This window comes from Harpia harpyja, chromosome Z, assembly GCF_026419915.1.
Source record: "Harpia harpyja isolate bHarHar1 chromosome Z, bHarHar1 primary haplotype, whole genome shotgun sequence".
Classification (NCBI taxonomy): domain Eukaryota; kingdom Metazoa; phylum Chordata; class Aves; order Accipitriformes; family Accipitridae; genus Harpia; species Harpia harpyja.
The window spans coordinates 56,768,262-56,780,790 of NC_068969.1; the positions used below are offsets into that span (position 1 = coordinate 56,768,262).

Consider the following 12,529-nt stretch of genomic DNA (forward strand, 5'->3'; position numbering starts at 1 on the left):
GGCTGCGTGATTGGAGAGAAATGAAGACATTTAAGAAATTCTCCATTGCTTCAAGCATGCTGGCGTATTTGCTATGTATAGTTGAAGTGGATTGTTTTCTACCTTTTATGCAGCTTTTTCTGTTCTGTGTGCTCCAGGCTAGCATCTTTCAAACTTGATAATATGTACTCATAGCTGTGATACTACCATTACTCTCCTCAGATTTTGCCTGATGATCCAGATAAGAAACCCCAGGCAAAGCAGTTACAGACCCGTGCAGACTACCTCATTAAATTACTGAATAAAGACCTTGCAAGGAAGGAAGCACAAAGGCTTGCTGGTGCAGTAAGTAAAATTTGGCATTCATTAGTGAGATAAAACAATACACTTATGGGCATGTCAGCTGATCCTTTTCTTTTTCTTATTTAGTTCTGTTCTTTTTCTTTGTGTAGTATTACTCTGTATTGCTATTCATATTACATGAGCCTAACTACTGTTGCACTGTGCTCTGCCTCCAGTTCTGAGAAAAGTGGTGGTCATTAGTGGCAATAAATAAAATAAAATGAACCCTCTATTTGATGTAAAAACAAATCTTTTTTTTTGCAACTGTGGTGCAAAGATGCTTGTCAGTTGACATATTAAAGAGGCCAATTTGCCTTCAGGGCAATTCAAAGAGGAGGAAAACAAGAACTAAGAAGAATAAGGTGATAAAGGCTGCAAAAATAAAAGAAGAAATAAAAAGTGATTCTTCACCACAACCCTCAGAAAAATCTGATGAAGATGATGATGAGGATAGCAAGGTAAATATCTTTCATATGGTAAAGATGGCTATTCAGTTCTTCCTGTTAATATCAGTTTTTATTTTGTCTTCTGCTTGACTTAATAAAATCAAAGCACCTGAATGTCATCCTTTTCTTGTGGCCACTACAGTTGATGCGTACATCAGGACAAGCACATGGAAGACTGTATGTATTTAATGATAAGCCAGTAACTGAGGAATTATGAGTAGTTTTCCAAATGAAATCACAAAAAAATGTTGTGGTCTAATTACAAGTGGCATTGCTCAGTTTCAGCATTCTTTAAAGACATTAGCATTGTATCTGCTAGAAATGCAAGCCTAACGTAACACACAATTATAAACTAAAGTTTCTGTCTAATGTGTTCTAACTACTGATAGTGATTTCTCACGTGAAGTTTTTTATCCAGGCTCAGGAAGAAAACATCAAGCTCAGTTAGAATGATCAGCATGAATAAATGGTATTTCAAGACTTGCATGTGAAAGCTCCTGTATATGTCATAGCTTTCATTATCCAAAAAGACTATTTAACTGACTATTTAACCTTGTTGTGTTTTCTTACTTCTGATGTGTTCCTTTAGGCCTCTACTTTTGTTGGGTCTCTTTATTTCGAACATTTATCACACAGCAGAAACGACTAGAGATAAAAATTTAGGTGAAGTTCAGGGTCATGTCACAGCTGATTTTATGACTTTGAAAGTAGTTGAAATAAATCAGTGCAAATCTGTATGTATCATTAAAATACTTCCTACTTGGTTTAAAATAAACTAAATTGAAGTGTCTTGCATAGCCATTTTAAACTATTACAAACCATTGTAATTGTCAACTCACTCTAGAGGAAAAAATACTTATGCGAATACATAGTTAAAACTGAGTCAGCCTTAGAAGAACTGCGATAGATCTATAAAAACCAGTTATTTTTAACTAAAGCATTCCTGTATGTATTCAAATGGTACTATGAGGAATAAAATGTAAAGACAGAAAAAAAAAAAATTGAATGTAGACTGGCTTATGTTTATAGATCCAGTAATTTGTCTGGAATGTAAGACTAAGAACTGTAAGTGTTGTCACAGCTCCCAGTAAATTAACATGGGCAACTGAATCCTAAAATTAAGCAAATTAAGTGTTCAGACTACTTAAAAAATGAGTGTTAGACTTCATCTTACTCAAAACAGAAAACACTGCCAGTCAGTTGATTGACTTGTTATGTTTTGGGAAAGTGCCTAGAATGCTGTCCCCTTTTGTCCCCTATCATCTTGCACCTGTACATAATACTTTTGTTACTTATTATAGTATTTTTCTGTGTCTGGAAGGATTTGAGTTTCCATCTCAAACCTTGTAAGTGAATATTATAAAGACGAGTGGTATTGTGTTCACCCTCAAATAATTACATGGGCTCCCATCAGACAATCCATAGCTAAGACTTTTTTTTAAGCCTAGCAAAAAACACCTCTGGAAAAGAGAAAGTTGGGACTCTGTTACCTTCTCCTGTGAGTGTTTAATATGGGATTGGTAAAAAGTTACAGACAGAGGTCTTCGAACATTCCCATCACTTGAGTGTCCTGACCAATCAGCTCAATTTTGCGAGACCTACGTCCTTATAGTTTTTAGCTCTTCAGAACCTAACTACCTTTTAGAGGGACAGAATTCTAAGTTAATTCTAAGTTAAATGGACATAATTTCTCACCTCCACTATCACTGCTAAATCAGTGCTTGCTTTGTCACATCAAGGAGGTGAGTGAGTAGTTCTCATCTTTCTTTACAACTGCATTCAGTTTCATTTGATACATATTAAATCTATGTCCAAAAGGAAGAAAATGCACAGATAAAGTATGTTTTAATCAGATAGTTATGAAACTTGTATAGATAGGAACACAGTTTGATGTGACATATATGCTTGCATATTGCAGGATGAGATTGTTTCAATGAAACAGCCACATAAAAAAATTAAAGCAGAAAAAGAAAATGAAGAAAAGCCTGAGCCAGATATTGGTATAAAGAAGGAAGCTGAAGAAAAAAGAGAGATAAAAGAAAAGGAAAATAAGAGGGATTTGAAAAGAGAGAAAAAAGAAAAAGAGGATAAGAAAGAATTAAAAGAAAAAGATACTAAAGAAAAGAGAGAAAACAAAGTGAAAGAATCCACACAGAAAGAAAAAGAAGTAAAGGAAGAGAAGGTAACTAGGTTTATTTATCTTATGTAGCACTAGAAAAGGGCACTAGGTATACGTGAATGATTTTGAGATGAAAAGGTATTTTGGATCTGATCAGTTGTCATTTCCTTGAAGTCTTTTACAACATTTAAGTTTTATTTTTACTACCTGAAACCATGAGGACAGGCATTTGAAATGGGAAATAACGTCTTCAATGATACATATCTTAGTTGGACTGAAAGTACAAGTGTGTGCAAGAAATTCTTTTATTCCTTTTCCATTTTCCTTTTCCATCCTACAGAGAAAGTAAATGGTACTGTCGCTGATATTCAGCATAGTTTTTATTCTTATTATTGAAGAGAATGCAGTAGTTAGGAGGATTGTCATATATTATAGAATAATTCCAGAGCCAAAATAATGTTTACTTGAAAGTATTTATATCTTGTTCTTAGATAAATGAAATCAAATCTGAGAATAAAGAAAAAACTAAAAAAATTCCATTGCTGGATACTCCAGTTCATATTACTGCAACTAGTGAACCAGTTCCTATATCAGAAGAATCTGAAGAACTGGATCAGAAGACTTTTAGTGTGGTAAGTCCCTTTTTGTAAGTTAGTGTCTATGCTTGATAGTCTAAATGAGGGCAATATCTGATGTTCTTGATTGTGTTACTGGGCACAGTAACGCAAGTGGTCTTTTGCTAGTGAAGTCTCAAATCAATGAGTGTTATTGACACTGTACTAAAGTAATTTTTGTCTTCATTCTAGCAGTTTTATTTTGTCTTTACTGTATTTATGCAAGATAGTAGGAAAACTTACCCAGTGGTCTGTGTGGTGAATAGATTTAGAATACAGACTGTAAAGATATATCCTCAAGAATAACTTGTGTATTCTGCTTTTTAAAGAGCAGATATGAATGAACTTCAATGCAGTTGTTGGAGTCTCTGGCTTCTTCTTACCTTATATGTCTTTCTTCTTTGTAAGATAGCATGAGAAACTTAAGTTTCAGCACTTCCCTCCTGAAGTATTGCAGACTCTATAAATTAGTAGACACAGGAAGGAACAAATGCTAAAGCCCTTAGAAATACCTTGCTGGAGTAGTGTCTCTGATACCAAAAGAATTTTGTTTAATCACTACTTCTGACTAAGAACAGAATCAATATTAGAGGAAAAAAGGTACATACACACAATTTCTGTAAAGTTTTGTAGGTTGGCTGGGGCCTCTGGAAAGGTAACAGTGAGTTACTTTGAGCAGCTCCTCTCTGCGGGTGTTTCATCATTCAGATTTCGACAGTTATTTGTTTCTGCCAGCCAGGTTTATTGGGGCTGTTGTGGGTGCTGGCTGTGACATGCAAGTAAGATTCTCTTGAGTATGGCAGTGACTGGTCTATGTATGGTTTCATTCTAAACATCAAGTAACTCACCTGTGATTTCCAGGATGACCCTTGAGTGATTCAGGTGGATATGTTTGTGTGGCTAAGTGACAGAAAATCACTTAATATCCATGTACAGTTATGTTTTTCTGATCACTTCTGTATTTAAGCAGTACACTATGTAAGCTGTCTTTTAAAGGCTACTTTAAGTTGTGGCTAGTGCTATATGTAATGCAGCTCCTTAATTACTTAGTGGCATGATCTGGCAATGGAACAGTTTCCTTGACCTAGATGCTTACATGGTAATGGTGATAATCCATTTCATACGATTCCAAACATTTGTTTGGTTTTAAAAAACAAACAAACAATTTTTTTTAAAAATTTTTTTTTTTTATTTACAGACTTCCTTTTGTTCTTACCGGGAGTAAATCTAGGTTGGGTCTGTGTATAGAAAAACTTTTTTTTTTTGTCCAGGCTTTTTGTTCTGGAATGTACTTTCTATCATTATGACATGATCAGATGCTGTCTAATTAGAATATTTAACTACACTTTCAAATGGAAATCACTACTGTGGGTTGCTCAGGCTTAACAAATTTGGCTCTTTGTGACAAGGAGAATATGCATTTCATCTGTTTACCCTGCCATTGTGGTTGGATGGTGTTCCTAAGCAAGTGTCTGTAATTTAAATCATGCTAACTAGTTTTATCTGGACTTATTATTAAAACATGTGATTCAGCGTGTGAAAATTCAAGAATGCACATATGACACATATCTGTGTTGCCATCACTGTCGTTACTAATACAGGTATACCCAGGCTAGCTTTACTGTAGATAGCGCACATCCTGCTAGTATCTCCATAGGAATGAGGTTTAAAAACTGCTAAGAGAAGCAACGTTGATCTTCTGCTGAATGCCAGGCTTAACTGTTGCAGAAAGTATCTCAAATGTACTGAACCCTCTCATATTTAATTTTGACATTGAGTTTATATAGCTTTCAAGGTGCTAAAAAGTCTAAGTCTTGTCCTATATGCTTGTGCTGAAAGTTTATGATTGTAAAACCCGGTTGTAATGAATCCTTTTCCTCAGAAAATCCCTTATATTAAATTAGTGCTTCCTTATATCCTTGATACCTGTTATTTTATACAATTCAATGCTTTCATAGAGCAGTAAATTTCCAGCTGGGTTTAAAATACAACTTTTTCTAAAGGAAGCCTGTGAAACATTTTTAAGAGATGTGAGCAAAACTTGTTTCATTTGGCTTGTAACAATACTGTCTTTGCCTCTCCCCCCATCGCGCCCCCTCCCTCCCTCTTGCCCCCCCCATCCCCCCCCCCGTTCTAGAATTCTTTTTTTCCTTTAATTAATACATTCCTTTTTTCCATTTTACAGTGCAAAGAAAGAATGAGGCCTGTCAAAGCAGCATTAAAACAGCTGGATCGACCAGAGAAGGGCCTTTCTGAAAGAGAGCAGCTGGAACATACTAGACAGTGTCTAATCAAAATTGGGGATCACATTACTGAATGTCTAAAGGAGTACACAAATCCTGAACAAATTAAACAGTGGAGAAAGTAAGTTATTCTCCACATTTTTTCTTGAAAAAGGACAATCTGTAATCGCTTCTATTAAGCAGAATAGTTTTAAATTCTCTTGTTTCTTATTCTCCCTTTCTTATATCTTTTGCTGTTTTAAATAGGAATTTATAAAAAGATGATTATAGATGGTTCTGACTTCTGATGGATTGACTTTTTCGTACTATATAGCAATGCATTTTCTCCAGTAGGTGGTGTCATCTCACTTCTTACAACTGAAAGCGAACACTAGATAACTTTTTACTTAGACTGTGTTTAGTGGAAAGGAATTCTTACCTTTAAGGATCTGTTTTTTTCAACTTTGAGGGTTGTTTTGTTTTGTTTTTTTTAATTCCTGCTAAAAATAGGCAATTCTAAATTTCTGTTGAACTTTGTATGATTTTGAGTTGCAGAATTCTTTATTCTTTTTAAAATATACTCTGAAATTATATTACATATTACATAGTAATTATGACTTGATAAAAGTATTTATCATAACTTAGATGTATTTAAAAAATGAAAGAAGAGCTTGCATTTTTGAGGTGACAATTTTAAGAAATTAAGAAAAAATGTTGGTTTGTAAACTTATATTTAATTGTGAAGTTCTTAATGCAATTTGAGTTACTCTTATCAGAGTGCGTACTTTAATCTTTTATGGTTGAAAATACATCCTGCACTTCCACATACAAAAGTTTGTGTTTCATTTTCTTGAAGACGTATGTTAGTGTAGAATGCTTCTGCTGTTTTTACTTGCTGTACCTCAAAATATTAAGGTGATCTGAGAAACAAAAACAAGATCCATGTTTAATATTTTGGTAAATGTTATATTTCTTTAAGCAGAAACTCATAATAGAACTACTATTCATAATAATGCTACAATATTATATGTATTTCACCTATCTTTGATAAGAAGTGTAGTTAAGCTACTTCTATAAAGTTATACAGGTGTCATTAGGCACACCATTGACTAGTTGTCTACTTTTGCAAACCTCTAGACCTAAATAACAATGTTTAAATAATCCCATTGAAGGAGCAGACTGTTGCTTCCTGAGCCTGCACACTTCAGATACTTCTGAACACTAGTATTCTGTACTCTTTCAAGCATTCCACCTGTAAATTTGACTAAAAGAATTCTAGACTTTAGATTGCTTACCTGTGATCATAGAAGCAAATGTTTTCTTAGTGGTTTTGGCATCTTGACAGCAAAAGACTTGATTTGTTCTTCTTTCATTCCTTCGAGCGCAGATTAGGCACAAATTTATTGCCACGCCACTTCCATCCTCTTTCACAGTTCTCATTTGGCTTCAAAGGCTTTGATCAGGCTTTGGAATTCAGTGGAAAAACTCTTACTAATGTTTTCATGAAACAAGGCTTGTGGGTCAAATGTCTTACACTGTAAGAGATTTCAAGTATGGAAGAATTTTTACTTACTTAAATTTTTATTTACTGAGTGGTAAATACTCAAAATTCAAACAAACTTTCAGAAGACATACATAAACTGATGGCTATGTTTTTAAGCAGTTTCACCAATCATTCTGTTAACACAATTGTTATTAGTACTTAAAGTACGCACTTTGCACTCTGGAGTATGTAAAAATATTACAAAGTGACAAATTGTTAAAGGAATTAATGTTTCAAATGTTTGAAATACAGCTAGGTAATGTTTGCTGTGCAGCTAGGCAATAGTGTGTAAATTTTAGTGTTTCTGGTTTACTGAAGTACTGTTCAAAGAATTAGTTAAATCTATGTTCTGTTGTATAATACAAGAAAAACAAATGTATAGAAGAATTATAACTCCTCTTTTTTTCTTCCTCAGAAATTTGTGGATTTTTGTCTCTAAGTTTACAGAATTTGATGCCAGAAAACTGCACAAACTGTATAAACATGCAATTAAAAAACGCCAGGAATCTCAGGTAGTATTTTCAGACCCTTTCTAAATACACAAATATATATTTAGTATTAAGTCTTCTGTTAGATTTAAAGGATTATAAAGAACACAGAAATACCCTTCAAGTAGTATTTCTGTTTGTATAGTCCCTTTGGTTAGGATATTTTTCTAACGAATTCAGGGGAACTTTGGGATTTGGGATTTAGTAATGAGTTTTTGTACTTGTCTGTTTTAGCAACACAATGACCAGAATATTAGCAGCAATGTGAATACACATGTAATTAGAAATCCAGGTAAGAAACCTTAAGTATATCTTCTGTTAGATATTTCAGTTTTCATGTTTATTTCATTTCACATGTTTCCTAGATCTGTCTCCCTAGATCTGTCAGCCTAGAGATAGGCTGATTAGCGAAACTTCACTAGTTTGCTGATGAAATCCAGCTAAGTGCAGACTGAAGCTGGTAATTACTGGTTTTAGCAAGTTATTTGACCATCCTTTAAAAAAAAACTTTGGAAACATTTTTTGTGTTTAATTTTGGGGAGGGAGAGAGGTCTACTCAAAACCTGTAAATTTCTTGGAAATTCTGTGCCTATTTGTAGCTGTTGTAATGTCACTACTGTGTAAGAAAGCAAGCTATTTCTTGAAGTTACAGTTTATTAGTTGTGGGCTGTCTTTTATTGTTGACAATAACACTGATTTTTCTATGCTCCCACACCTGTCTTCTTGTAATATTTGCTTTTATCTTGTGTTATGTAACACTTGGAGTATATTTTCATGGACTTAAAATCAATATAATGTGTTTTAGGAATACCACTGAAAGTCTTTCATTAACAAGGTGTACCTTTAAGATTTTTACTTATGCCAAAGCCATCCCTTCTTAGAGAGGAAGATGCTACCTTTCTGTCTAAAATTGCTCTACTAAAGGCACCTCTACTCACTGCTCATTTGGGCCACATTTAGCTTCATAGACTGAATGAAGAGGTTGAAAGGTTTGGTTTCCAAGTCCTACACATGTACATTCTAGCTTGCTTCCCCCTTCTGAGGTTTCCTCCAGTTCACTCACATTAGTGCATTTGTCTTTCAACTATTTAGATCTTGTTTCTGTCAAATTATAATGTCACTTTCAAACTGCTTTACATTTGACCAGTAGAAGGGCTGTTTGAATTAGGTGAACAAAAGACTTCGAGACTTCCTTTTAACCTCTGCTTTATTAAACAGATGTGGAAAGACTGAAGGAGAATACAAACCATGATGACAGTAGCAGGGACAGTTACTCTTCTGATAGACATTTGTCACAATACCACGATCATCATAAAGACAGGCACCAGGGAGATACTTACAAGAAAAGTGACTCTAGGAAAAGGCCCTATTCAGCCTTCAGCAATGGAAAAGATCACAGAGACTGGGATCACTACAAACAAGACAGCAGGTGAGTTTCTTCAGCAATTTTAAAATCTGTTCAGAATTCCCTTCCTGGTTTTGTGGTGTGCTTGTAGCAAGCACCAAAACATCTTTTTGAGTAATGCAAAATTGCAAAGATGATATCTCTCTAATGCAGTTATGTTGATTTGACGTAATTGTAGCTCTTAATGTGTGCTTAGTAACACTAATACAAAAAATTTCTATTTTTCAGATACTACAGTGATAGTAAACATAGAAAGTTAGATGACTACAGGAGCAGAGACCACAGGTCAAACCTGGAAGCAAGTTTAAAAGACAGCCGGGCTCATTCAGATCACCGTTCCCATTCAGACCACAGGGTACATTCAGATCACCGCTCCACTTCAGAGTACAGCCATCATAAATCTTCTAGAGATTATAGGTACCACTCAGACTGGCAAATGGACCACAGAGCTTCGGGTAGTGGCCCAAGGTCACCATTAGATCAGAGGTCTCCTTATGGTTCAAGATCTCCCCTAGGACACAGATCTCCATTTGAGCACTCATCAGATCACAAAAGTACACCTGAACATACATGGAGTAGCCGGAAAACATAACAAAGACTGACATTTTCTGGACCTTCTTTTAGCCATATACAGTAAACTAACACAGTAATTGCCTTACATGACTTGAAAGATATGGACTGGATATTCTATCAGTAGCAGTATTGTTACTTCTTTCCAGGATGCAAGGTCTATTATCCCAACAGAAGAAAAATATTTTTGTATTTAAAGTTTATGCTGCACTGTGCTGCAAATGCTGTGGCACTCTTTTTTAAGAAATGGAAGATGTTTACTTTTACAGGGACCTCAACACTGCCCCTTTCAGACTGGATCTTACTATAAAACTCTTCATGTCAAAGTGGTTTTAGGCTGAACATGTTTTAAATTATGTTTGTAAATGAACTTTTAAACACTGACCTGTGCTCATATTTCAGGAAGGAATGAGGAATTTATTTTCTTTTGTTTCTTAGTAAATAAAGAACTCTCAAGGACTTTGTTCACTTTCCAAAGCTACTTGTTTACATTGTACACTGCGACCACCTTGCCGCTTTTCATCACAAGCTTGAATATTTAAATTCTGTACCTATAACTGTAAAATAGCCAGGATTTCTCCTGTTTGTGATCAGTTCTAATGCCTTTTTACAAAACAAACAAACAAAAAAATAATAGTAATAAAAAAGAAGAACACAAACAAATGGCTGTAAATTATTGTAAATTAATTAAATGAGCTTTTTTCCCTCTCAGGCTTTTTTTGGCTGTTCCTTTTCCCACCAACTCAGGCCTTCTTGTCACAAGTATGGAAACAAAATCAGTGTACTTAAATGTTTTAATAAAATACCTTGATGAAATCACCGTTCAGAATGTAAAAATGGGGAAAGGGAACATTTTATTCCATTTAGTGCTCCTTTTTTATTGGCTACTTTAGATACATGTTTGGGGGTTTTTTTGGTTTTTTGTTTGTGGTTGTTTTGTGGTTGGTGGGTTTTTTTGTTTGTTTTGGGGGTGTTGGGGGGTTGTTTTTTTTTTTGCTACTAAACTGTCAGTGTTGTGATTGTAATGAAATGGCAAGAAATATCCAGTTAAACTGTGCTCTGGAAAGCTTTTCAGGTGCATTGGTTTTAAAGAAAGAGTTTAAATAACTAAACACTTCAGAATCCAAATCAGCCAAAATTTATTGTAAATCCATTTGTTTTCCCTCTTCAACATGGGCAATAATGTCAAATGTGCTATGCAGCAGGTTAATATTTTAGAAGATTTGAATGACTTTATTGACAGAATTGTTACAATGCACACTGATTGTACATAGATAACTTCTATCTGACAAATTAAATTTAAACTAAAAGGTTATGTGGGCTCATGTAGTTTTCTGCTGTGTTTTTTCTCTAGAGTGTCACTTTTTCCCAGGTTTACCCATAAAAACATTAAACTCTTACGTACTAAATTTTAGTACGCTATGTGACGGTTAGGGAAGCTATTTAGCCTGGTATTATGTGGTTGGAGCTGTATCTGATGCTTTAGTTTTTCTCTGCTCTTGCAATGTTGAGCATTTTTTCCACTTAAACAGGTTTATATGAAAGCATTAATACAGAACCAAAATCTGTCCACAGAGTATTTGTTAGGATCTCACTGTATGTACAGTTGCTGCACATTTAAGTTTTGAGCTTATTTAATGTAGGCTGGGACTCAGTTAATGCTGCTTAATTTCTTAACTCTTCATCTTCCCAGGATCTGGAGGGTTTTGAGTTGTTCTGCTTTTGAGCTTAATTGCTGAAGCAGTGTTTAGGCAGTGGAGTGGCATCTGACAAGGCTGTGCATGTGTGCTATGCATCTTACACTTCCAGTGGTGAAACTAGAAGCTGGAGCACCTCCAACCACTGATCGACTGTTACTGCTTGAGTAGTGCACAGATCCATCAACAGAGAATAGATAGAGCAGTCCCACTAAGCCTGCTTCACCATCAGTGTCACTATATTATGGCATTGTGGCTGAGAATGTCTAATTTGACATGATTAGTCTGCATCCGGTTTTGTTAAAGGTATCTCAGGTCTCTCTGAAATAAGCAAGACAAAATACTTACTTGGTGGCTTTGATTAGCATCTTTGGCAATTAGTCTACTTAGGCTGTGTAAACTTTTATTCAATGGTGTTTATAGACCTACAAATCACATTTGCAACAGTTAGTCTGTTTTTCACCTCTGGTTTCATTTAAGTCCTAAGTATAAAGTTTGATGGTGGAGATAGCTTCCACTGCTTATGAAGCTGACTGTTATGGTGTATCTTACTATATAGGAGAATCCCATATCCTCTGCAAATAAGCCATTTATAATTAGTTTTCCATAAACACAGATTTGATCCTTCTTTTGTTCATTTGTAATGAAGAGTCTTCAAGGAGTGTGTCCAGCTCTGAAGCATCCATCAGATGCTAATGTTGCCTGTCTGTAAGAGGTTTTGGGAAGTAAGAATTCTGGTGGCTGGAAGAGAAGTCTTTGTACGGCTGTTGATAAAGATTCAGGTGTTTCATCTACCATGCATGGAAGTCTAAGATTTCCATCTTAATCCTGTTACTTATTTCTAGTCTACCATTCCCAGTACTACCTGAAAAGAGTAGATTGTTGGTCAGTCTGAAAAAGCACATTAAAAACTGTATTGCTGCTAGTAGTTTTAAGGGCAGAGAAATGCATGCTCTGATTGGTTGCCATTAGTTCATCAGCTGCTGTGTTGGCATTGTCATTTACCTGCTCACACTCACTCTGTTTTCCCCATTTTGACCTTCAGTGCAGATGTCCTGGTGACCGAGTGGCACTCAAGCAGCTTGTGGTTTCTGAGAACCTTTC

The 12,529-nt window shown here is 35.2% G+C and overlaps 1 protein-coding gene across 4 annotated transcripts in view; it reads left to right on the plus strand.

The window, feature by feature from the left end:
* The window catches only part of CHD1 (chromodomain helicase DNA binding protein 1), a 56,148-nt gene extending 45,604 nt beyond the window's left edge, over positions 1 to 10,544 (plus strand). For all 4 annotated transcript variants that reach the window (XM_052778751.1, XM_052778754.1, XM_052778752.1 and 1 more), the window contains exons 29-37: positions 202 to 324; positions 642 to 779; positions 2,686 to 2,949; positions 3,378 to 3,518; positions 5,686 to 5,864; positions 7,681 to 7,777; positions 7,988 to 8,045; positions 8,972 to 9,182; positions 9,387 to 10,544. In XM_052778751.1, the coding sequence (XP_052634711.1) occupies positions 202 to 324; positions 642 to 779; positions 2,686 to 2,949; positions 3,378 to 3,518; positions 5,686 to 5,864; positions 7,681 to 7,777; positions 7,988 to 8,045; positions 8,972 to 9,182; positions 9,387 to 9,750 (1,575 nt within the window). In that variant the 3' untranslated portion in view covers positions 9,751 to 10,544. The remainder of the gene's footprint in view (positions 1 to 201; positions 325 to 641; positions 780 to 2,685; positions 2,950 to 3,377; positions 3,519 to 5,685; positions 5,865 to 7,680; positions 7,778 to 7,987; positions 8,046 to 8,971; positions 9,183 to 9,386) is intronic.
* Positions 10,545 to 12,529: the final 1,985 nt, after the last annotated feature.